Source organism: Colobus angolensis, unplaced genomic scaffold, assembly GCF_000951035.1.
Source record: "Colobus angolensis palliatus isolate OR3802 unplaced genomic scaffold, Cang.pa_1.0 Scaffold511, whole genome shotgun sequence".
NCBI classification, from domain to species: Eukaryota; Metazoa; Chordata; class Mammalia; order Primates; family Cercopithecidae; genus Colobus; species Colobus angolensis.
In genome coordinates, this window is record NW_012118611.1 from 338,738 (window position 1) to 364,672 (window position 25,935).

The following is a 25,935-nucleotide window of genomic DNA, read 5'->3' on the forward strand; positions in this document are numbered from 1 at the left end:
GTGCTGGGATTACAGGCTTGAGCCACCGCGACCGGCCCTTACAAAATTTATTACCACAAATGTATTTCTATAAAATAATTTGTCATATTCTCTTAAAATTTGACAAACATACAGAGTGAGGTTTTGGGTGTATATACACCTCCCAAACCACTCTATGCTGATGCAGTAACAAACTGTTATATGGTGGCACCTAGAGGTCAGTGTAGGATCTACAGCCGGGGTTACTAAGACTATCTTAGTGAAAGGAAAATAAATTTGTTTCTCAGACTTCTCTATGAAGCAGCCATGGAGGCTCAAACACGTAACCATTAGGAAATTCTATAAAATAAATACACATAACAAACAGAGGCTGCTACGAAGGGAACTCGCCTTTGACAAAGTGTGGTGGTGTCGCCTACTCTACTTATTCTTTTCTATTTCTGAATCAAACTACAAGAACACTGACACCAAATACTCCAACTGAGGACAAAAAGAAAACATGCTTTGTCTTAGAAACGGTATTCTAAGCCCATGGATGCACTGCACAGGCACGTCTCCACTGGGGCACCACTCCTTACGATTCACACAATCATAGCAAGTCAGGGATCTACATTTTGTAACATATGGGAAGAGGGAAGAGTGTCTCTCCTCCTCTAAAACTATGATAAGCCAAATTTTAGTTTTGGGAAAATTCCAAGGACAATCTGGTGACTGAAAACTCCCATTATCTTGTTTGAATGAAATGGAGGCAGCTCCCCTTCCCCTGGCAAGAGCCCTACACTCTGTGGGGTGAGGATGTGGGAGCTGCCAGACATCCAACAACAGCACATTCACCTCTGTGCATGTGACAGACGCCGGGTTCACCTCAACCCCCAGCTCTAGGGGCAGTGAGACTCCTTGGACACCAAGAAAACCAGGAAGGTGCCCGCAGGTGTGACTGAGAACTACCAAGTACAAACACGTCTCCCGTTTGGCAGGAACAGGCCCTCTCCCACCCAGGCACACCCCTCCCTTGGCCCAGCCACAGGGGTGGAGATGGGAGTGTGAGGATGGGTAGCCCAAGACATGAAGGCTGAAGGAAAGTGCACAGAGATATGCTAGGACTATGAGCCAGAACCACCATCACCTCTGAAGAGGCTCCTAGGGCCCCCAAAGCACTGACCTGCCACGTGCAGGCCGAAGGAGAGCCGCTGACCCCCGGCCTCGCAGCTGTACTCCCCAGCGTCTGCCTGGCCCGCCTGCTGTACCACCAGCCTCCGTGTGCAGCCCACGGCCTCCATTCGCACTTTCGAGCTGGAGCTCAGTTTCTTCCCATCCTTGTACCACGTCACCTCTGTCTGGGCTTGGGCCATCTCGCAGCTCAGCGTGGCACTGGTCCCCAACTCGGCCTGCACCTCTCTGCGCACTGGCTGCTCCTTGGCAAACACTGCCTTGGGCTCTGGGGAAGGCAGGGATGCACAGGGTGACCACCACCATCTAGATCAGGAAGGCAGCACTGGGGAGAGAAGGCCTGGGCAGGGAGGTGGGAGGGAGACAACTTCCCCAGCCTCAGGCTCTGCACTGGCTGTGTGGTCGGGAGAAGCCCCACCACCTCCCAGAACAAGCAACACAGTTTCTCCTTCCATTCTGCACAGCGCCATGGGCTGTCCCAGGCAGGGCTGCCATGACAGATCCTCCAGGGCAGGGACTAGGGTCCTGACACCTGCACAGCTCCCCTCATGGATGTGCCACGGTCTCCCCAGGGGACTGTGCAGGGCATGTCCTCACCCCGGGGCCCCAGAGTCTGAGACTCCCACTCCTGCCACTGTCAGGAGGGTCAGCTGTAGCCGCTGAAGAGAGGGCCTGGGCCTCCTGTGGCTTCCTGGGTCCCTGTCAGGAGGACTGTCAAGCTGAGTGCCTTCTGATGGTTTGGGGACGGAGTCTTTGCTCTTCTGTGGTGTCACTGTTAAAGTGTCTTGCCCAATTTTCTTTTCTTTTTTGAGACAGGGTCTCACTCTGTCACCCATGCTGGAGTGCATTGGTGTGATCATAGCCCACTGCAGGTTCAATCCTTAGGCTCAAGACATCCTCCCACCTCGGCCTCCCAAGGAGCCTGAGACTACAGGCATGCATCACTATGCCTAGCTCTTTTATTTTTTATTTTCTAGAGGCAGGGTCTTGCTATGTTGCCCAGACTGTTCTCAAATTCCAGGGCTCAAGCAATCCTCCTGCCTTGGCCTCCCAAAGCGTTTGGGTTACAGGCATGAGCCACCACGCCCAACCCCAATTTTCAGTAGCACTGTCTTTTACATATTTATTTTTAGGAACTTCATATACTTAAAAGCTATGTATGTTACAAACATCTTCTCCATCTCTGTGCCTTGCCCTTTCACTCCTGTATGAAGGTTCTCTGATGAAATAAAGTGATCAGTTTTATTGCAGGCAAATAATCATTCATCCTGTGTGGCTAGTGCATTCATGTTCTGTTCAAAACATCTTCTATTACCCAGAGATCACCAGATAATCTATATTATCTATATTATCTGGTAAGAGCTGTTCTACCCACACATTGAGTTGATTTCTTGTATGGGGAGGTAGACACCCAATTTTATTTTATTTTTGCAAACAGTTAATTTGTCTTAGCACCATTTGTGAAAAGATCACCCTTCCTCTACACCTCCTCCTAGCACCAGGGTAAAAAATAAAGAAAGGGAGGAGGAATCTGGTTCCATCAAAGCTGTTTTGAGCTCAGTATTCAATTATTTTGGTCTGTTGATCTCTTTCTGCCTTTGGGTCCAGGTATCTGGATCACCACTGCTTTAGAGGACACCCTGCTGTCTGGTACAGCAAAGGCCCTCACACTGTGTTCTTCAAGGGTAGCTTGGCTCTGCTTGGCCTTTGCTATGCGCTTGTCAGTATTCTCTCACCCAACAGAACTACGGTTGACTGGGATTTATACTTGCAGGTCTTCCACAGCCTTCTAACCATTTATTGAGATCTTTTTTACTGTCTCTCAACAATGTTTAATAATTTCCCCCCCACAAACCATCTAAAGATCTTTTGTTAGGCTTGCAATTGGTAACTACAAGACTTTGGATGGTACTGGAAATCTCTTAAAACGTTATTTTCCATCTACTTGTTTCTGGTACATAGATCTAGAAGTGTTTTCTGTATATTGATTTTTTATGTGATAACCATTCCCAAATGTCTTACTAATAATTAGGGTTTTTTTTTGACTTTCTAAATTAATAACCATATCGTCTGTGAGGTGCATGTTTTATTTTCCAAGTTTTACACCTTGTACATTCTTCCTCCTCTGTCTGCTATACAGTGATGGATGGAGTCCTTGTCCTGTTTCCAATCTCAAAGGCGACACTTTCAAGGTTTCATGTTTGTGTAATGTTAGCTTGTTTTCTTTATACTATTGCTTATGAAATTAAGGAAAAATGTTTTTATTTAGAGTTTGTTAAGAATTGTATGACATGAATTGATGCTAAATTTTTCCAAATATTTTTTGCATATTTATGATGTTATATTTTATCCAATGTTTTTAGTCTCCTTATTGGGGTAATCACATTCGTTTTTCTTTCAATCTATTAATGTCACATTTTGTACTGATTTTCTTTTTTTTTTTTTTTTTTTTTGAGACGGAGTCTCGCTCTGTCGCCCAGGCTGGAGTGCAGTGGCCGGATCTCAGCTCACTGCAAGCTCTGCCTCCCGGGTTTACGCCATTCTCCTGCCTCAGCCTCCCGAGTGGCTGGGACTACAGGCGCCCACCACCTCGCCCGGCTAGTTTTTTGTATTTTTTAGTAGAGACAGGGTTTCACCATGTTAGCCAGGATGGTCTCGATCTCCTGACCTCGTGATCCGCCCGTCTCAGCCTCCCAAAGTGCTGGGATTACAGGCTTGAGCCACCGCGCCCGGCCTGTACTGATTTTCAAATGTTTCTCATGTTAAACCGGCCTTGCATTACTGGACTATGACTTTTGTCATTGTGTGTTATCCTCTTGATAAATTGCTGAATTCAGGGTGCTAATATTTAGTTTAAGATAATGAGCCTTGACACTGATAAAAGATTGGCCAATTTTAATTCTTCATATTCACCCTGTCAGAGTTTGGTATTAATGATATTTACCTACATAAAACGAGATAGAGCACTGAGGTCCTTTTTCAATACTCTAGAGGAATGTCTATGAACATGGAATAATTTCTTTCTATAATATTTGGTACAGTTTACAGTAGAGCACTGGGGTAATCTATGAGAAGATTATTTGTTGCATTTCTATAAAAGGTTATAGGACTGTTCAACTTACCTATTTCTACTTTTGATACAGTTTTGAAGAAATTGATCAATTTGCCAAAACTTTTCAAATTTACTTGCATAAATAATAGGGCCGGGCATGGTGACTCACCCCGTAATTAGAGCACTTTGGGAGGCCGAGACAGGTGGATCACCTGAGGTCAGGAGCTCAACATAATGGTCAACATAATGAAATCTTGTTTCTGCTAAAAATACAAAAAATTAGCCAGGCATGGTGGTGCGCGCCTGTAGTCCCAGCTACTCTGGAGGCTAAGGCAGGAGAATCACTTGAACCCAGGAGGCGGAGGTTACAGTGAGCCAAGATCGCACCACTGCACTCCAGCCTGGGTGACAGAGCGAGACTCCATCTCAAAATAATAATGGCATGTTCTCACATAACAACATTTCAAGTACCTACAAAGTGGGGTTTCTGGCATCTATACACCCCCACAAACTCCTAGATGCTGATGTGACATCAGTGTTAAGTGTCAGTACCTATGAACAAGTGTGTGACTGCACTCCATCTCCATCCAGCAAAAGACTCTCTTACTAAAGGAAAATAAAGCTGGTTCTCAGATTTCTCTATCAACTAGCTATGAATTATTAGAACGGTATGAAACACATACTGCTTTATCTGTCAGTGGCTGCTGTGTAGTAATTCATCTTTAAAATGTGTGTTGATGTAGCTTGATTTGTTTATTCCTCTTCAGTTTTAAATACACAAAATTAAACTAAGGGAAGTTCAGTCACAGAATGTTCTGACATAAGAGCAAATGAAAACAATATACACTTTCAGAAGATAATTCCAAACCTCACAGTGGTGTATCACAGTCCAGATCCACCAATTCCCAGCTCTGTATTTATTCTGTAGGCAGTATAATAAAAACAAGCCGGGTGTAGTGACTCACACCCGTAATCCCAACAGTTTGAGAGGCCAAGGCAGGTGGATTGCTTGAAGCCAGAAATTTGAGACCAGCCTGACCAGCATGATGAAACCCCATCTCCACTGAAAATACAAAAATTAGCCAGGTGTGGTGGCAGGCGCCTGTAATCTCGGCTACTTGGGAGGGTCAGGCAGGAGAATTGCTTGAACCCAGGAGGCAGAGGTTTCAGTGAGCTGAGATCGTGCCACTGTACTCCAGCCTGGGTGACAGACTCTGTCTCAGAAACAGCAACAACAACAAAACAAAAAAACCCAGGATATAGATTTTGCCACATGTGGGTGCACAGAGATCTTTTATGCCCATAAGAAAGATGAGAAGAGGGTCCCCGAACACCTAAAACTTGGATAATCCAAAGTTCAAATCATGAGATAATTTCACGAATGATTGTGTGGCTGAAATTTGCCCTTATCCTGGTTCAATGGAATTCAACCATCTCTCCATAGGGAGAGCCCTCAGGTCGTGCTGGTGAGGCTGGGTGCAAGCTCTCAGATGGCCTCATGTGAGAGACATCTGGTCTACTTCAGCCTCCTGTAGCAGCCCCCTCAGTTCCATTGAGCCAAAGGGCTGGACACCTGGGAGCACCTGTGGGTTCTAACTGGGTGCTGGGAATATGTGAACAGCATTACTGCCTGGAAACACAACTCACAGTGTCTCCTGTACACGCTCATCCCTTCTGGCCAACTTTGGGCCAGCCATGGGTAGGAAAACGGCAGCTAGGATTATGAGAGACTTGCAGAGATGAACTCTAATGGAAAGAGTACTGCGGTCTATCAGCCAATCTCATCATCACCTCCACACAAGGTAACTCAGCATCCCCAAAGCATTGACCTGCCACGTGCAGGCTGAAGGAGAGCTGCTGGCCCCCAGCCTCACAGCTATACTCTCTGGCATCTGCTTGGCCTGCCTGCTGCACCACCAGCCTCCGTGTGCAGTCTGCAACCTCCATATGCACTTTCGAGCTGGAGCTCAGCTTCTTCCTGCCCTTGTACCACGTTACCTCTGTCTTGGCCTGGGCCACCTCACAGCTCAGTGTGGCACTAGCCCCTGCTTCAGCCTGCACCTCCCTGTGCGCTGGCTGCTCCTTGGCAAACACTGCCTTGGGCTCTGGGGAAGGCAGGGATGCACAGGGTGACTACCACCATCTAGGTCAGGAAGGCAGCACTGGGGAGAGAAGGAGGCCTGGAAGGTGAGGTGCGAGGGACAGATGCTCTCCAGGCTCTACACCACCGCCTACCAGCACAAGGAGCGCAGTTTCTCCATTCATTCTGCATGGAGGATCTGTCACACCCCCAGGGCACCCTGCAGAACAGTAGCATGTTCCTGTGGTCCCTGCTGCTTGGGAGGCTGGTCTCGAATGCCTGAGCTCAAGCCATCCTTCTGCCTCAGCCTCTCAAAGTGCTGGGATTACAGGTATGAGTCACCGTGCCAGGCCTGATGCTAAATTTTATCAAAGAGCTGTTCAGAATTTATGATGTTAAATTTTATCAAACTTTTCTTCTGCATTTATTCAGATAATCATATTGTTTTTCTCTTTCAATCTGTTTGACATTTTCTGATGTTTTGAAAATTGAACCAGTATAGCATTTCTAAATTATGCCTTTTATCATAGTGCATTTTCCTTTTGACATACTGATCATACCACTTTGACAATATATTGTTGAAGCATTGGCCTGCATATCCATAATGATTGGCCTGTAATTTCAAATCTTTATACTGTTCTTATCATAATTGGTATCTATGTTATGCCATCCACATAAAACAGATTCAAGAGTGTATCTTCTCATTCTATTCTCTGAAAGGATCAATAAGAACATGAAATAATTTGTTTTGAGGATATCTGGTACAATTTATCAGTAGATCCACTGGGCTTAGATCTTTTATAAAAATATTTGTATCACTGGTTCCACTTAATTAAAAGCGATAGGACTATCTGAGTTGTCTGTTTCTTCCCGTGTAACTTTTTCATATAGTTTTCTCTAAGAAATTGGCAATTCTCCAAAACTTATAAAATGTATTACCATTAATTTATCACACTCTCTTAACACAATATTTTAGAAAGATACATAGTGGGCTTTTTTGGTATCTATACACAAGTACAAATGACTATATACTGACAGAATGCCAAGCTCTCAAGGGTTGGCATTTGGGAGTCAATGTAGTACCACAACCTTTTTCTCTCTGACATTTAGCCTGGTTTTTTGTTGTTGTTGTTGTTTTTGTTTTTATTTTTTTTTTCCAGAACAGGGTCTCACTCTGTCGCCCAGGCTGGAGTGCAGTGGTGTGATCATGGCACACTGCAGCCTGGAATTCCTGGGCCCAAGTGATCCTCCTGCCTCAGCCTCCTGAATAGCTAGGACTACAGGCATGTGCCACTTCATCCAGCTAATTTTTGTATTTTTTGTAGAGACGAGGTCTTGCTATAGCGCCTAATTTGGTCTCACACTGCTGGGATCAGGCAATCCTCCTGCCTCGACCTCCCAAAGTGCTGGGACTACAACAGTCTTGAGCCACTATGCCCAGGCCAGACTCTCTTAACAAAATATATACATATCTTAGGTGTGCTGAGATAGCTTAAGCCCTTTCTTCCTTTCCACTGCTAAATTCATAAATCAGACTCCAAGGGGGAATTCTGACTCAGAACATTGTAACTAGAGACAAAAGGAAAGCCAGATTACCCTTAAGAAGAGCACTTGGGATAGTTTGCTAAGAATGATGGTTTCCAGCTGCATCCATGTCCCTACAAAGGACAGAAAACCAAACATCGCATGTTCTCACTCATAGGTGGGAACTGAACAATGAGATCACTTGGACTCGGGAAGGGGAACATCACACATCGGGGCCTATCATGGGGAGGGGGGAGGGGGGAGGGATTGCACTGGGAGTTATACCTGATATAAATGACGAATTGATGGGTGCTGACGAGTTGATGGGTGCAGCACACCAACATGGCACAAGTATACATATGTAACAAACCTGCACGTTACGCACATGTACCCTAGAACTTAAAGTATAATAATAAAAAAAAAAAAGAGCACTTGGAATCTCACAATTGTATCCCAGGGGCACAGTCACCAGCCCTCTGGGCTGGGATTTTTTGCACAGACACTGCAAGAAAACAAGGACCGAGATTTTGCTACATATGGGTTCACAGTGAGCTTCTAAAGCTTCTAGGTCCATGAAAAAGAAGGAAAGAGTCTCCTGGGACACCAAAAGCTTTGATGCGCCAAAGTTCAGTCTGGAGAGAATTCCAAGTGGGACTGCTTGGGCAGAATTTCCCCTTATGTGGTTCATATGAATTCAAAATGTCTCTCATGGGCTAGAAGCCCCACATGGTGCTGAAGAGAGGCAGGAGGGAGATACTGGATGATAGAAAGGACACCCCACTTTCCCAGGGGAGGTACCTGGTCCACCTCAGACCACAGGGCCAGACAGCGCCAGGGGCCTGGACACCAAAGAGCATGGGGGTTTGGGGTAGGGGCTCAGTGTGATGAGGATGCACTGCATGGGAGCGCCGCTCCAAGTGCACCACAGGGCCTGGCCCTCCCTGTACCCTCCCATCCGGCCAAGCCTGGCCCAGCCACGGGCAAGAAACTGGGAAGTGAGGGCATGGAGAAGTGGAGAGGTAGAGTCTCATGGAAAAGGCACTGGGGGCCGTGAAGTCCATCAGCCAGTCTCCTCATCACCTCCACGCAAGGTCACTCTCCATCTCCCAGAGTACTGACCTGCCACGTGCAGGTGGAAGGAGAGCCGCTGGCTCCCTGCCTCGCAGCTGTACTCCCCAGCATCTGCCTGACCCGCCTGCTGCACCACCAGCCTCTGTGTGCAGCCCACGGCCTCCACATGCACTTTTGAGCTGGAGCTCAGCTTCCTCCCGTCCTTGTACCACGTCACCTCTGTCTGGGCCTGGGCCACCTTGCAGTTGAGTGTGGCGCTGGCCCCAGCCTGGGCCTGCACCTCCCTGTGCGCCAGCTGCTCCTTGGCAAACACCGCCTTGGGCTCTGGGGAAGGCAAGATGCACAGGGTGACCACCACCATCTAGGTCAGGAAGGCAGTACTGGAGAGAGAAGGCCTGGAAGGGGAGGTGCGAGGGACAGATGCTCTCCAGGCTGCACCACCACCTCCCAGCACAAGAAAGCTTCTCCATCCATTCTGTACAGTGCCACAGGCTGTCCTTGGTGGGGTGGATGTGACAGATCTTGCATGCACGAGTTCATCTGGGGCAGGGATTGGTGTCCTGATGCCTGCACCCTTCCCCTCATGAATGGAGCAAGGGTCTCCCCATGCAACTGTGCAGGGCGCGTCCTCACCACAGAACCCCAGTCCTGAGGCTCCCACTCCTGCCACTGTCAGGACGGTCAGCTTTGGCCTCAGTGGGGTGTGTCACTGTGGCTTTCTTCACTGTTCTATGGCTCACAGGGCTGAGCATCTTTCTAGAGGATTGGCCATTCCTGTTTACTCCTCTGTAGTGTCACTACTTAATTCTATCCCATTATTAATAGCACTGTCTTGTCTTTATTCACTTTAAGGCAGCAGTCCCCAACATTTTTGGCAGCAGGGACCAGTTTCATGGAAGACAATTTTTCCACAGATGGAGGTCTGGGGGACAGTTTCGGGATGAAACTGTTCCACTTCAGATCATCAGGCATTAGATTCTCATAAGGAGCACAACCTAGATCCCTCCCATGCACAGTTCACAATAGGGTTCATGCTCCTATGAGAATCTAGTGCTGCTGCTGATCTGACAGGAGGCAGAGCTCAGGCAGGAATGCTCACCTGCCACTCACCTCCTGCTGTGTGGCCCAGTTCCTAACAGGCCACAGAACAGTACTGGTCCACAGCTTAGGGGTTGGGGACCCCGGCTTTAAGGTCTTCTTTATATATTTAAATGTTAGAGAGGTCAGAATTATGTACTTTGTATCTTCCCTACCTGTGTGACTTGGGTTTTCATCTTTTATGGCTTCTTCTGATGAATCAGACATTTTAGTTTTAATTTACTCAAATACATCGATCTTGTCCATTGTGGTTAGGGCATTCGTGTACTATTTAAACACTTCCTTAAACCCTAAATTCTATAGATAGCCTATGCTTACCGTCTTTGGTTTTACCTTTTACTCTGAGGTCTGTAACCCACCAGGAGCTGACTCTCGCACATGCTATGAATTACCAATACGCTTTAATTCTTCCCATATGTTTAAATGGTCCACACACTAGTTATGAAAACACTATCCTTGGCCAGGTGCAGTGGTTCACACCTGTAATCCCAGCACTTTGGGAGGCCAAGGTGGGCAGATCATGAGGTCAGGAGATCAAGACCATCCTGGTTAACATGGTGAAACCCCGTCTCTACTAAAAATACAAAAAAATCAGCCAGGCGTGGTGGTAGATGCCTGTATTTCCAGCTACTCAGGAGGCTGAGGCAGGAGAATGGCGTGAACCCAGGAGGCAGAGCTTGCAGTGAGCCCAGATCGCACCACTGCACTCCAGCCTGGGCAACAGAGCGAGACTCCATCTCAAAAAAAAAAAAAAAAAGAAAAGAAAAGAAAAAAGAAAACACTATCCTTTCTCTATTTCTTGCACAGATGCCATGGTTGAAAAAAAAAAAAAGAAGGGGGATGTCCATAGATCATCAATGCATGGGACTCTTTCTGAGTTCACTATTCCATTTCTTTGTTCTGATACCTAACCATTCATTGAAATCCATTGTCTTAATTACTGTAACTTTACAATAATTTTCGACATCTGGTACAGTCATGTTCATACTTTTTCTTTTCATTCCCCCACAAAAAAAAAATTGTTTGGATCCTGATTGTTAATGAACATATTTTAATTTTTTCATGAATTTCTATCCATTTAATTAGATTTCTTAATTGTCTTGCAAAACATACAATAATTTCCTAGCCCCTCCCCAGGCTTTAAACATCTTTATTAGACTTTGAATTAGAAACATTGTAATTTTGATGCTACTGTAAGTCTTTTGCAATTTCATTTTGCAACTGTTTACTGCTGTATATAGATACAGAAGTGTTTTCTGTGTGTTGATTTTTTTTTTACAGGATAATCATTCTCAACAATGTTACTTAGTCTACTAAGTTCTCTATTGGATTTTCCAAGTGGATGGTCATATCATCAGTAAATTTCACTTTTACTTTTTCCAAGTGCTATGCCTTTTGCTTTATCTTCCTCCTTACTCTTATGTACAATGTTGGATACAAGTGGTGACACTGCCCTGTCTCCTCTGAATCAAACCTTTCAAGGTTCACTCTGAGTGGGATCCTAGTGGTGCTTCTGCAGTATCATTTATCAAATTAAGGAAGAACACTTCTATAAAGTTTGTTAAGAATCCTATGATAGTGCTAAATTTTCTCAAATATATCTTCTAGATTTTATCAAATACTTTTAATCTGCATTTATTGAGATAACTACATCATTTTTCATTCAATCTGTTAAGGTCAAGCTTATTATACTGACCTAATGCTTCTAAAGCCAAACTAGCCTTGCATTCTGGGACCAGGATCTTCAACAGAGTGCATTGTCTTCTTGATACGTTGCTGAATTCCATTTGCTAATACTTTGTTCATGATTGTGTTCTTGATATCGATAATGACAAATCCATACAGATTGGTCTACAATTTACTTCTTCCTACTTCCTTTGTCAGATTTTGGTATTAATGTTACACTATCTACATAAAATGATGGCCTGGATGTGGTGGCTCACACCTGTAATCCCAGCACTGTGGGAGGCCAAGGCAGGTGGGTAGCTTGAACCTAGAAGTTTGAGACTAGCCTGGGCAACATGGCAAAACCCCGTCTCTACTGAAAAAAAATACAAAAAAATAGCCGGCACACATGCTATTTTTGTGCCGGTGGTGCATGCCTGTAATTCCAGCTTCTTGGGAGGCTGAGGTGGGAAAATCACTTGAACCCAGGAGGCAGAGGCTGCAATGAGCCAAGATCGTGCCACTGCACTCCAGCCTGGAGTGAGGGCCTGTCTCAAAAAAAATAAAAAATAAAAAATACGTAAAATGGCATATGGAGTCAATCTCCTTTTACTATTCTCCAGAACAATATTCATGAATATGGAATAACTGCTTTCCAGAATATTTGAAACAGTTTACTAGAAAATTCTTGGATTTAAAATATTTTTTTACTACTGCCTCCATCTATTTAAAACTTATAGGACTATTTAAGTTTTCTGTATCCTCTTATGTGAGTTTTCATGTAATTTACTAGGAATTAGCCAAATTGTCCCAACTTTTCAAATTTATTACATGAAATATCTTGTCATATTCTCCGAAAATAACTTCACAAATATATACAGTGGGATTTCTGTTATCTATACACATCCACATAACACTGATGCTGATGTAATACCAAACTTATGTGTTAGCACCCAGAGGTCACCATGGGACTTCAGCCCACCCCTATTTGGCATCAACACTCTCCCTTTTTTTTTCCTGAAAGAAAATTAATTGTATTTATCAGGCTTCCCTATGTACCAGCCAAGGGAACACAGACATACACAGCAGCAAACACACTGGACTTACTGGTGAGACATTTGCATTTCAGAGGATGGGAAATAAATCTGACTAAAATTCAGGGACCTTCTACCTCAGTAAAATGTCTAGAGGTCCAGTGGTGTGGGGTCTGTCAAGATATTCCTTCTAAGGTGAAGGATAAGTTGCTGCATTTGGGCCCTCCTACAACCAAGAAAGAGGCACAATGCCTATTCGGATTTTGGAGGCAACATATTCCTCATCTGGGTGTGTTACTCTGGATCACTTATCAAGTGACCCAAAAGGCTGCCAGTTTTGAGTGGGGTCCAGAACAGGAGAAGGGTCTGCAACAGGTCCAGGCTCTGAAACCTGGGCCATATGACCCAGCAGATCCAGTGGTGCTTGAGGTGCCAGTGGCAGATATGGATGCTGTTTGGAGCCTTTGGCAGGCCCTCACGAGTGAATCAGAGTGGAGGCCTCTAGGATTTTGGAGCAACACCCTGCCATCTTCTGCAGGTAACTACTCTCGTTTTGAGAGACAGCTCTTGGCCTGTTAATGGGCTTTGGTGGAAACTGAACAATTGACTATGGATCATCAAGCCATGTGACTTGAACTGACTGTCATAACCTGGGTGCTTTCTGACCCATCTAGCCATAAAGTTGGGCATGCACAGCAGCATTCTATCGTCAAATGGAAGTGGTATATACATGATAGGGCTAGAGTAGATCCTGAAGGCCCAAGTAAGTTACATGAGGAAGTGGCTCAGGTGCCCATGGTCCCCACTCCTGCCACCCTGCCTTCTCTCCCCCAGCCTGCCCCAGTGGCCTCATGGGGAGTCCCCTATGATCAACTGACAGAGAAAGAGAAGACTAGGGCCTGATTCACAGATGGTTCTGCATGATATGCGGGCACCACCCAAAAGTGGACAGCTGCAGCACTACAGCCTCTTTCTAGGACATCCCTGAAGAACAGTGGCTAAGGGAAATCTTCCCAGTGGGCAGAACTTCAAGCAGTGCACCTCGTTGTGCACTTTGCTTGAAGGAGAAATGGGCAGATGAGTGATTATACACTGATTCATGGGCTGTAGACAATGGTTTGGCTGGATGGTCAGGGACCTGGAAGAAGCGTGATTGGAAAATTGAGGAAGAGATATGTGGATGCACCTCTCTGAGTGGTCACAAATTGTGAAGATATCTGTATCTCATGCAAGTGCTCACCAAAGGGTGACCTCAGCAGAGGAGGATTTTAATAATCAAGTGAATAGGATGACTCGTTCTGTGGACACCACTCAGCCTCCTTCCCCAGCCACCCCTGTCATTACCCATGAACAAAGCGGCCATGGTGGCAGGGATGGAGGTTACACGTGTGCTCAGCAGCATGGACTTCCACTCACCAAGGCGGACCTGAGTAAGGCCACTGCTGAGTGCTCAATTTGCCAGCAGCAGAGACCAACAATGAGCCCTCGATATGGCACCATTCCTCAGGGTGATCAGACATCTGCTTGATAGCAGGTTGATTATATTGGACCTCTTCCATCATGGAAAGGGCAATGGTTTGTCCTCACCAGAATAGACACTTACTCCAGATACGAGTCTGTCTATCCTACACACAACACTTTGGTCAAGACTACCATCCATGGATTCACAGAATGCCTTATCCACCGTCATGGTATTCCACACAGCATTGCCTCTGGCCAAGGCACTCTATGGTTAAAGAAGTGTGGCAGTGGGCTCATGCTCATGGAATTCACTGGTCTTACCATGTTCCCCATCATCCTGAAGCAGGTGGACTGATAGAGCAGTGGAAAGGCCTTTTGAAGTCACAATTCCAAAGCCAGCTAGGTGACAATACTTTTCAGGGCTGGGGCAAAGTTCTCCAGAAGCTGCGTATGCTCTGAATTGGTGTCCAATATATGGTACTGTTTCTCCCATAGCCAGGATTCATGAGTCCGGGAATCAAAGGATGGAAATGGAAGTGGCACCACTCACCATCACCCCTAGTGACCCACTAGCAAAATTTTTGCTTCCTGTTCTCATGACATTACCTTCTGCTGGCTTAGAGATCTTAGTTCCAGAAGGAGGAATGCTGCCACCAGGAGACACAACAACGATCCCATTAAACTGGAAGTTAAGAATGCCACCTGGCCACTTTGGGCTCCTCCTACCTTTAAGTCAATAGGCTAAGGGAGTTACATTGTTGGTTAGGGTGACTGACCCAAACTATTAAGATGAAATCAGTCTACTACTTCACAGTGGAGGTAAGGAGGCATGTGTGTGGAATATAGGCAATTTCTTAGGGCGTGTCTCAGTATTACCATGCCCTGTGATTAAGGTCAGTGGCAAACTACAATAGCCCAATCCAGGCAGGACTACAAATGACCTAAACCCTTCAGGAATGAAGGTTTGGGTCACTCCACCAGGAAAAAAATTAAAATATCTCTCGCTGACCAGAACCCAGCATGTGCTGCTGGGTGAGGGCATATGGTAGCTGCCAGAGCATATACTGAGAGGATATTCACAGAACCCCAGGATAGAGACGCCTGGTCAACCTCAGAACCCAAGACAAGGGAGATCGAGAGTCCCAGATGTCAAGGAGCACCAGAAAGGTTCTGGGCAGGTGCTGGGAACAAGTGACTGAGCATTATAAAGTGCAAACATGCCTCCGGGTTTGCAGATACAGCCCCTCTGCCTCCCATGCACACCCCTCTCTCGCCCCAGGCACAGGGATGGAAATGGAAGCAGGAGGATGGGAAGCCCGAGATGTGAAGGCTGAAGGAAAGTGCACAGAGATATGCTGGGACTATGAGTCAGAACCACCATCACCTCTGAAGAGGCTCCTCGGCGCCCCCAAAGCACTGACCTGCCACGTGCAGGCCGAAGGAGAGCCGCTTGCCCCCGGCCTCGGAGCTGTACTCCCCGGCGTCCGCCTGGCCCGCCTGCTGCACCACAAGCCTCCGTGTGCAGCCCACGGCCTCCATTCGCACTTTTGAGCTGGAGCTCAGCTTCTTCCCATCCTTGTACCATGTCACCTCTGTCTGGGCCTGGGCCACCTCGCAGCTTAGCGTGGCACTGGCCCCCGCCTCGGTCTGCACCTCCCTGTGTGCTGGCTGCTCCTTTGCAACCACCACCTTGGGCTCTGGGGAAGGCAGGGATGCACAGGGTGACCACCACCATCTAGATCAGGAAGGCAGCACTGGGGAGAGAAGGCCTGGACAGGGAGGCGGGAGGGAGAGAACCTTCCCCAGCCTCAGGCTCTGCACTGGCTGTGTGGTCGGGAGAAGCCCCACCACCTCCCAGTACAAGGAACACAGTTTCTCCATCCATTCTGCACGGTGCCATGGGCTGTCCCAGGCAGGGCTGCCATGACAGATCCTCCAGCGCAGGGACTGGAGTCTTGACGCCTGCACAGCTCCCCTCACAGATATGCCAGGTTCTCCCCAGGCGACTGTGCAGGGTGCGTTCTCACCCCAGGGCCCCAGAGTCTGAGGCTCCCACTCCTGCCACTGCCAGGAGGGTCAGCTCTGGCCTCTGCGGGGAGGGCCTGGGCCTCCCGTGGCTTCCTGGGGCCCTGTCAGGAGGACTGTAAGCTGGGTGCCTTCTGATGGTCTGGGGATGGAGTCTTCACTCTTCTGTGGTGTCACTGTGCAAGTGGTTTGTCTGACTTTCAATAGCACTGTCTTTCTTTTACACTTCATTTTAAGATCTCTTTTTACATTGAAATACTAGAGCAGTGACCATTAGCATGTTAGAAATATCTTCCTTTTCTGTGTAGCTTGCCTTTTCATTCTCTTATGGTGTCTTCCAAAGAATCAAAAATTTTAATTTTAATGTATTCAAATATATCAAATGTGTTTCATTGTGATCAGGGCATGTATGTTCTGTTTAGGAAGTCATGCTTTACTGTGAAGTCACCAGAAACATCTCTGTTTTCCTCTAAGACTTGTATGGGTTTCCCCGGGATTCTGACATCTCTAACCAACTGGAGTTGACTTTGTGTGTGGTTGAGATCCTGGTCTGATTTATTTCCCATATGGTTTACTGGTGCAAAATCTTTTTTGTTTTTCCTTTTATTTTCTGAGACAAGGTCTCACTCTGTCACCCAGAGTGGAGTGCAGTGATGCAATCATAGCTAACCGCAGCTTCAGTCTCCTGAGTTCAAGCCATCCTCCCACCTCAGCTTCCCAAGTAGCTGGGACTACAGGTACATGCCACCACAGCCAGCTACTTTTTTTTCAATTTCTTTAGAGATGGGATCTTGCTTTGTTGCCCAGGCAGGAAAGCAGTGGCGTGATCATAGCTAACTGCAGCCTCCAACTCCTGGGCTCAAATGATCCTCCTGCCTCAGCCTCCCAAGTAGCAGGGACTTACAGGGGCACACCACCATGCCTGGGTAATATGACTTTCTTCATAGCATATTATTCTCTTAGTATATTGCTAAATATATATTAATAATATGTTGTTTAAGATTTTGTCCTTGCTATCCATAATAGGCTGGCCTATTTTTAATTCTTCCTACTTTGTATCAACATCATGCTATCTACATGAAACAAATCAGAGAGTGCATCTCTTCATTGTATTCTCTAGAAGAATCTCCATGAACATGGAATAATTTATTTGCAGATTGTTTGGTACAATTTACTGTATAGTTATTAGATATTGCTTAGAAATTTCTTGGTGAAAACATTTTTTGTTACTAGTCCCATTTATTTAAAAGTTATAGGACTATTCTGAGTTGTCTATTTCTTCTTATGTTACTTTTTATATACTTTTTAAGCAATTTAACAATTTGTTGAACCTGTTCATATTTATTACCAGTAAATAATTTGTCATACTCTCCTAAAATAGCACTTTAGAAAGACACATAGTGGGTTTACTGGCATCTATAACCACCCACAAACTACTGCCCAATGGTAATACCAGACTGTCATGTGTTGGCCCCCAGGCATCAACATGGGGCTGCAGCCCACAGATCTCTGATGTGAAGATTCTCTTAATGAAAAGAAAATAAATGTAGTTTCAGAATTCTCTATGACCCAGTCAGGAAAAGCCACAACATAATTACTGGGAAATGCTACTGAATAAATACTGCTTTTGTCAGTCAGGGGCTGCTTGATACGGTTTGCCTCTGTGTCCCCACCCAAATCTCACCTTGAATAGTAATAATCACCACGCTGCAATGGTGGGACCAGGTGGGGGTAATTGAATCATGGGGGCAGTTTCCCTCATGCTGTTCTCGTAAGAGTGAGTGACTACTACCAAGATCTGATGGTTTTATAAGGAGCTCCCTTCTTCACTCGGCGCTCATTATTTCTCCTGAAGCCCTGTGAAGAGGTGCCTTCCACCATGATTGTAAGTTTCCTAAGGCCTTGCAAGTTTCCTGAGGCCTTCCCAGCCATGCAGAACTGTGAGTCAATTAAACCTCTTTCCTTACCCACTCTCGGGTATGTCTTTATTAGCAGTGTGAGAACAGACTAATATAATGCTACTATTGCATCTCAGTTGTATCAGTGCCTGGTGATGTCATATAAGCTACTTATTCCTTTCCAATTCTCAATTTAAAAATCAAGCTCCAAGGAGAATCTGACATGTTCTAACTAATAACAAAGGAAAACAAGAGTTGTTTTTGGAAGAGAATTCCAGACCTCATGGGTGCATATCACAGGCTCATATGTACCAATCCATGCTGCTGTTTTACTTGACACAGACATTGCAACAAACATGGATCTAAGTTTTGCTACCTGTGGGTGCACAGGTAACTTCCATGTTCATGCAAAAGAAGGGAGAAGGTCCCAGGACATCGAAAATCAGATAATCCACCAGTGTGATATTGAGATAATTCCATGTATGGCTGTGTGGCTGACACTCCCCTTTCTCCCAGCTGAGTTAAATTCAAACATCTGTCACTAGGGAGAACAAGCATGCAGGCATGTGGGAGCTGCCAGACATCCAATAGAAGGAAATTCACATATCCCCAGGTGGAGACACTTGGTCTACCTTGATCACAGGGCCTGGTAGAGACAAGAAGAAACACCAGCAAGATTCTAGGCAGATGATGGGAACATATGGTCGAGCATTACTGCATATAAACACCATTCCAGGTACGCAGCAACAGCCCCTGTCCCTCCACACATACCCTTCCCATCTGGCCTCGCTTGACCATACCAGTTATGAAATAGGAATTGGGAGGATAGGAAACCACAGAGGTAAAGGCTAATGGGAAGAGCACCAGAGTCTATCAACCAGTCTCATCATCACCTCTACAAAGTTAGTACCCCTAAAGCACTGACCCAAAACATCCAGGTGGAAGGAGAGCCGCTGGTCCCCGGCCTCACAGCTGTACTCCCCAGCATCTGCCTGGCTTGCCTGCTGCACCACCAGCTGCCGCATGCAGCCTGTGGCCTCTACACGCACTTTTGAACTGGAGCTCAGCTTCTTCCCGTCCTTGTACCATGTCACCTCCGTCTGGGCCTGGGCCACCTCACAGCTCAGTGTGGCGCTGGCTCCTGCCTCAGTCTGCACCTCATTATGCACTGATTGCTCCTTGGCAAACACTGCCTTGGGCTCTGAGGGTGGACAGGAGGGATGCACAGTCAGAAACACAAATCTGGGACCAACCCATTTCACAGGCACTGAAGATTCAGGATTCAGCAACAACAAACAACTAATGAAAGATATAAACCCACAGACTCAAGATGTTCTACAATCCCAACCAGGATTAAGACAAAGGAAACCACACCTACGTTCATAAAAGAAATACTACCACAAAGCAAAATCAAAAAGAAAATCTTAAAAGCAACAGCATGAAAAAAGGTACATGACCCTTAAAATATCCATAACAAATTTCACAGTTCATATTTCAAAGAAAATATGGACACCAGAAGATAATGGAATGACCTCTTTAAAATGTTAGGGAGTGGGGAGTAGCTGCTAAACTGTAATGTTATACCCAGATAAAACAGCCCTCAGAATCAAAGGGAGAACGAATATGTGTTCACAAAAGAAATAAAAAGTAAGAGAAGGTATATGACCAGCTGACCTGCTAACATCAATACTGAAGACATAGTTCTACAAGAAGAAAAAAGAATAGTAATCCCAGAATATTGGGTCCAAATTCTGACTGCAATTTTCTGGCTTTGTGAACTGTGGTGAGTTACTTCCCTGTGTGTTATTTTAAAATGAGAATATCAGAGTTCCTCCTCACAAATTGTTTTGAAGTTTAAGCAAGCAGAAAGACAAGAAGCACTTCACAAAATCTAGGTCCTCAGCACGCAATTAATACCTGCTAGTTGTTATTATAGGGGAAGCTTTATGAGAAAAAAGGCCCTTGGGTGGGACTTCCATACACACCCTAAGTACATAAAGATTATCCTAAAAGCATAAGAAAGACCTCAAAAAACTCACCTGTGATGTGCAGTTGAAAGGAGACCCTCTGGCCCCCAGCTTCGCAGCTGTACTCCCCAGCATCTGCTTTGCCCACCTGCTGTACCACCAGCCTCCTTGTGCAGCCCTTGACCTCCATGCACACTTTTGAGCTAGAGCTCAGCTTCTTCCCATCCTTGTACCACTTCACTTCCATCTGAGCCTGGGCCACCTCACAGCTCAATATGGCACTGGCCCCCACCTCAGCCCACACCTCATTATGCACTGACTGCTCCTTTGCAAACATCATCTTGGGCTCTGAGGGTGGACAAGGAGAGATGCACAGTTAGAGACACAAATCTGGGACCAACCCATTTCACAGGCACTGAAGATTCAGGATTCAGTAACAGCAAGCAGCTAATGAAAGACATAAACCCACAGACTCAAGATGTTCTACAATCCCAACCTGGATTCAGACAAAGGAAACCACAATTAGGTTCATCAAAGAAAAAAAGGCCATGAAGCAAATTCAAAAAGAAAATCTAAAAGCAACAGGATGAAAAAAGATATATGACCCTTAAAATGTCTACAATAAATCTTACAGTTGATATTTCAAAGAAAATATGGAAGCCAGAAGACAATGGAATGACCTCTTTAAAATGTTAGGGAGTAGAGGAATAGCTGATAAACTGTAATGTTATATCCAGATAAAACAGTCCTCAGAATCAAAGGGAGAACAAATATGTTTTCATATGAGAAAAAAAATGATGGAATATATATAACCAGCAGAGCTGCTAACATAAATACTGAAGATAGAACTCTTCAAGAAGAAAAAAAGAATAATAATCCCAGAATACTGGGTTCAAATCTTGACTGCAATTTTCTGGCTTTGTGAACTGTGGTGAGTTACTTCCTTGTGTGTTATCTTAAAATGGGAATAATCAGAGTTCCTCCTCACAGAATTGTTTTGAAGTTTAAGCAAGCAGAAAGACAAGTAGCATTCACAAAATCTATGCTCCTTGGCACAAAATTAATACTTGCTAGTTATTATAGGGGAGGCTTTGTAAGAAAAGAGACAATTAGGTGGCACCTCCATGCTAATGTCACCAAAAACTATCCTAAGGAACATAAGAAAGATCTCAAGAAACCCACCTGTGATGTGCAGGTGGAAGGAGACCCTCTGGCCCCTGGCCTCGCAGCTGTAGTCCCCGGCATCCATCTTGCCCACCTGCTGCACCACCAGCCTCCCTCTGTAGCCCTTGGCCTCCACATGCACTTTCGAGCTAGAGCTCAGCTTCTTCCCATCTTTGTACCACGTCACCTCTGTCTGGGCCTGGGCCACCTTGCAGCTCAGTGTGGCCCTGGCCCCTGCCTCAGCCTGTACCTCACTGTGTGCCACCTGCTCCTTGGCAAACACCACCTTGGGCTCTGGGGACAGAGTGTGACACACAGGGTCAGACATATTCCAATTACTAGAACTGAATGATCTCAAAACTCTGATGGTTCAGCCACAAGCCTGCCCTCTTCCTGGATTTCTCAACAAAAAGAACTTTATATTTTGAAGATGCACAGGGCAGACGATAGGTTAGTTATCAGAAACTGAAGCCTCCCAGTTAGATAATTTTTAGACTGGTATATGTTGCAATTCAGGCTTTCACATTTATTTACCAGCTGTGATCTCCTAAGTATACAAAGAGAAGCACAATTTGTGACCTACACACCAAAGTATAGGTATTTTCAGAGATAATTCCTTAAGCAATACTGGCAGAATGGGCAGTAGCCCTGACTCACACAAAGGACTGCTAATACAGCCTACAACTTCTAGAGGGCCAATTGCCATTGGTATAATCAAATCCTAGGCCTTGGGATTGGATCTTTTCATTATTTCAGTTTCCTCATATCACTACTTCCAGTACCTATTCTGTTACTTTAGATGACATTTTCCTCTTATGAAGTGTATCTATTGGTAATTCTCTCAGGAAGGTTTTGTGAATGGTAAACTTTGTCAGTCTACTTCCTGAAAATGTCTTTATTTCACATTCACTTTTGAATGATAGCTTAGCTGGGTGCAGAATTCTAGGTTGACAGTTGTTTTCCTTGCTAATTTGGACATTATGCCATCATTTCATTTCTGGGCTCCTCATTGCTGCTGAGAAATCTATAGGAGGAATAACTGTTGTTCTGTTAATATATTCTTCTGTGTGGTAGTTTTAAGGCTCTCCTCTTGGTTTTTTGGCCTTCTACAATTCACTATGTTATGTCTAGCTGAGAATTTATCTTCTTTACACTTACAATGATTTCTTGTGAATCTATAAATTTTAGGACTCATGTTGTTTATAATTTCTGCAATTTTTCTGCATGACCTTTTATTATTTCATCTTCCTCACTCTTGTAGTTTATCCTAAAAGTCCTTTTTTAACTTTACAAAAAAGTATACGTTTATTATGAACAATGTGTTCTGAAATATGTATATACTGTGGAATTGCTAAATTGTGCTAGTTTACATATGCATTACCTCATATATTATCATTTTGTGGTGAGAACACTAGAAATCCACTCTCTTAGCAATTTTCTTTTTTCTTTTTTTATTTTTTATTTTTTTGAGACAGAGTCTCGCTCTGTCGCCCAGGCTGGAGTGCAGTGGCGTGATCTCAGCTCACCGCAAGCTCCGCCTCCCGGGTTCATGCCATTCTCCTGTCTCAGCCTCCCGAGTAGCTGGGACTACAGGTGCCCGCCACCTCGCCCGGCTAGTTTTTCATATTTTTTTTTAGTAGAGACGGGGTTTCACCGTGTTAGCCAGGATGGTCTCGATCTCCTGACCTCGTGATCCGCCCGTCTCGGCCTCCCAAAGTGCTGGGATTACAGGCTTGAGCCACCCCGCCCGGCCTAGCAATTTTCAAGAATACAATACATTGTTATTAACTATAGTCACCATGTTGTACTATAGATCTCTTGAACTTATTCCTCCCAACTGAAACTTTGTACAGTTTGACCAACATCTCCATGACCTACCTCCTCCCCAAGACTCTAGTACTCTACTCTCCATTTCTATGAATTCAACATTTTTAGATTCCACATATAAGTGAGATTGTATAGTAACTGTCTTTATGTCTTAATTCACTTAACATAACATCCTCCAGCTTCACCCGTGTTGCTGAGTGGCAGCTGAATAGCATCCCCCTGCATACTATAATATACAACACATATTTTTCATCCATTCATCTGCTGTTGGACACTTAGGTTAGATTTTTAAAAAATTTTTAAAAAACATATTTGTGCCCAATATACAAAAGGTGGTGTTTTTATGTTGTAAATTAATTTTTACAAAGGAAATAATGATGCATCCAGCTGCCTGCCTTTCACTAGCTCATCCTTGTTGACCTGGTGGCTCTGCTAGGGCCGGCAGACGGACAGCAGCAGGTGGTGAGGTTCTGACACCCCCACATGACACACCAGTAACCAGGGGCCACAGGGGACAGAACCAGCCCTGCATCTTACCCTTGCTCTCTCTCTTGCCCTTCAAAGCCTGACTTGGGGAAATAGCCATAGATACCAGCTGTGTCCACATCCTCATCTCAGATCTGCTCAGCAGCCATGGAGCCGTTGCTCCTGTTAAGGTCAGCTGTGCCCATTGGGGTTGCAGTCCTTCAGCCCTTTCCCCGTCGCTCCTGTTTCACCATGGCATTCACGCCTGCACATCACCTGTGCATCAAAGTCTTCACTGACCCCAAAACACAACTCTCTAGATTCTTCTCCTGCTCCTTTGGGCCTCTTCCTTGGTGGTCTCAGCTTCCTCAGTGTTGCCCCAGGGCGAGTCTTGTTATCAGGGTCCCTTGCCCACAGTGTCCCAGTGCACGACATCCTCTCCTGCCATTGACATGCCAACAAATCCCAAAGCTCCGCTGTCAGCTCAGCATCGACTGAGGTCCAACCCAGAGAGCCACTGCCTCCTGGATGTCCCACATAGGCTAATATAGTATCTCCCGGCACTTTCTTTATCTGTCCCCCAGCACTTTCTTTATCTGTCCTGACCCACCTGCAACTTTTCCCTTTCAGGCTTGAACCAGATATGGATAAAGGTATTTAGGTTGTTGCTCGAGACTCTGAGAAATCAGCCATCTTGCTAAATACAGAGAAAGCCACCCTGCTTGGCCCTGAGCCAGAGTCCTCAACCCTGAGATAAACTCCATACCCTGATCCCTCATGGCAGACATACCTGGGTGGGACATCTGCCTTCTTGCTATTTGTTACAAGCATATGCTATGGTCCTCCTCTGTAAACAAGTTCCTCTAATAAAGCTCTGGACTGATCACCCTGGTGTTTGGTGCTTCTTTCTGTGGAATCCTAACCATCCCATTGTGGGATGGTTTGGGGCACTCCCTTGTGGAAACTCCTTTCCACTGCCTTTGTGGCAACTCCAGCTCCAGGTTGGACAGGACGGAACAGCTCCTCACCCGTTTCTCCCTGCACACCTACTCCTTGCCTACTGCCCCATCTCAGATATAGCCCCTGCATCTATGCATCTGCCCAAGCTTGCAGTTCACCTCCCATCTCCTCTGTTCTCAACCCTGAAGCCACCTGGCCACAGCTCCTCTTTTTTTTTATTTTTCTATTTTTTATTTTTTTGATAGAGTCTTGCTCTGTTGCCCAGGCTGGAGTGCACTGGCGCATTCTTGGCTCACTGCAAGCTCCGCCTCCCGGGTTCAGTCATTCTCCTGCCTCAGCCTCCCGAGTAGCTGGGACTACAGGCACCCGCCACCATGCCTGGCTAATTTTTTGTATTTTTAGTAGAGATGGAGTTTCACCATGTTAGCCAGGATGGTCTCGATCTCCTGACCTCGTGATCCACCCGCCTCGGCCTCCCAAAGTGCTGGGATTACAGGTGTCAGCCACCGCACCCAGTCTGTGCTCCACCTTTTAAATGGCTCTTGAGCCTATGGCCTCCTCTCCGCCCTCGGGACCTCGGGCCCTCTGCAGGCCCAGCCCTCTTCTCCACCCTTGGGACTGCTGTCCCTCTGCAGGCCCGGCCTTCTTCTCCACCCTCGGGACTGCTGTCCCTCTGCAGGCCCGGCCTTCTTCTCCACCCTCGGGACCGCTGTCCCTCTGCAGGCCCAGCCCTTTCCTCCACCCTCGGGACTGCTGTCCCTCTGTAGGCCCCGCCCTCCTCTCCCTGGACCAGGCAGGGCAGAGCCTCCTGCCTCTGATCCCCCCTCATCCTAATCTAGTCTCCATGGTGCAGTCAGAGTCTAACTGTGAAACTTCTATGTTTTCATCCCCAGGAATTAAGGACCAAAGTCCACTTTCCAGGTGTGCAGGATGGCCCAAGTGAGTGGACACCAGCTTTCAAATGCACCTCCAAGTCCACACCTGTCTTCAAAACGATCACTAAAAGAGTTGCTGTGTTTTTAAACCGAGTTGACTAAGTGTTACCGCCTCACTGAGCATGCTGAGGAGTCCCAGAGCCGAACCTCTGCAGCCAAATGTTCTCAGGGACCCGGATATCGATATAGGCACTGCGAGTATCTTGCAGGGACCCACACAGCGACCTGTCAGCAACACGTCTTCAGCAGCAGTGCTAGCACTGGGCACATGGCAGACTGGCATCCTGCATGAGCACCTCTAACATGAACACAGATGCAAATCCAGTCACACAGCCGCAGTGTACTCAACCCAGCTGGGTAGCTGCATCTGCCACTCATTCCATGGCCCTCGAATCAGCCTGATCACCAAGGAAGGGCTTCCCCAAGCTCTTTGACATTTTTTATGTTTACTTTACAGAAGGACTCACAAAGTACTTTCAGGGAAACTGTGTCTCTTTGATATGCACTTCACAAAATCACTCACAATCACACTGCGTGTGATGTGTTTGAGAATGGGAATG

At 46.0% G+C, this 25,935-nt stretch overlaps 1 protein-coding gene across 1 annotated transcript in view; it reads right to left on the bottom strand.

Moving 5' to 3' along the window:
- The window catches only part of OBSCN (obscurin, cytoskeletal calmodulin and titin-interacting RhoGEF), a gene marked incomplete at its 5' end in the record, with an annotated part of 166,694 nt that overhangs the window by 109,699 nt on the left and 31,060 nt on the right, over nucleotides 1–25,935 (bottom strand). Inside the window, 7 exon segments of the mRNA XM_011960527.1 lie at nucleotides 1,142–1,417; nucleotides 6,031–6,306; nucleotides 8,925–9,200; nucleotides 15,556–15,831; nucleotides 18,983–19,258; nucleotides 20,097–20,372; nucleotides 21,207–21,482. Coding sequence (XP_011815917.1) covers nucleotides 1,142–1,417; nucleotides 6,031–6,306; nucleotides 8,925–9,200; nucleotides 15,556–15,831; nucleotides 18,983–19,258; nucleotides 20,097–20,372; nucleotides 21,207–21,482 — 1,932 coding nt within the window.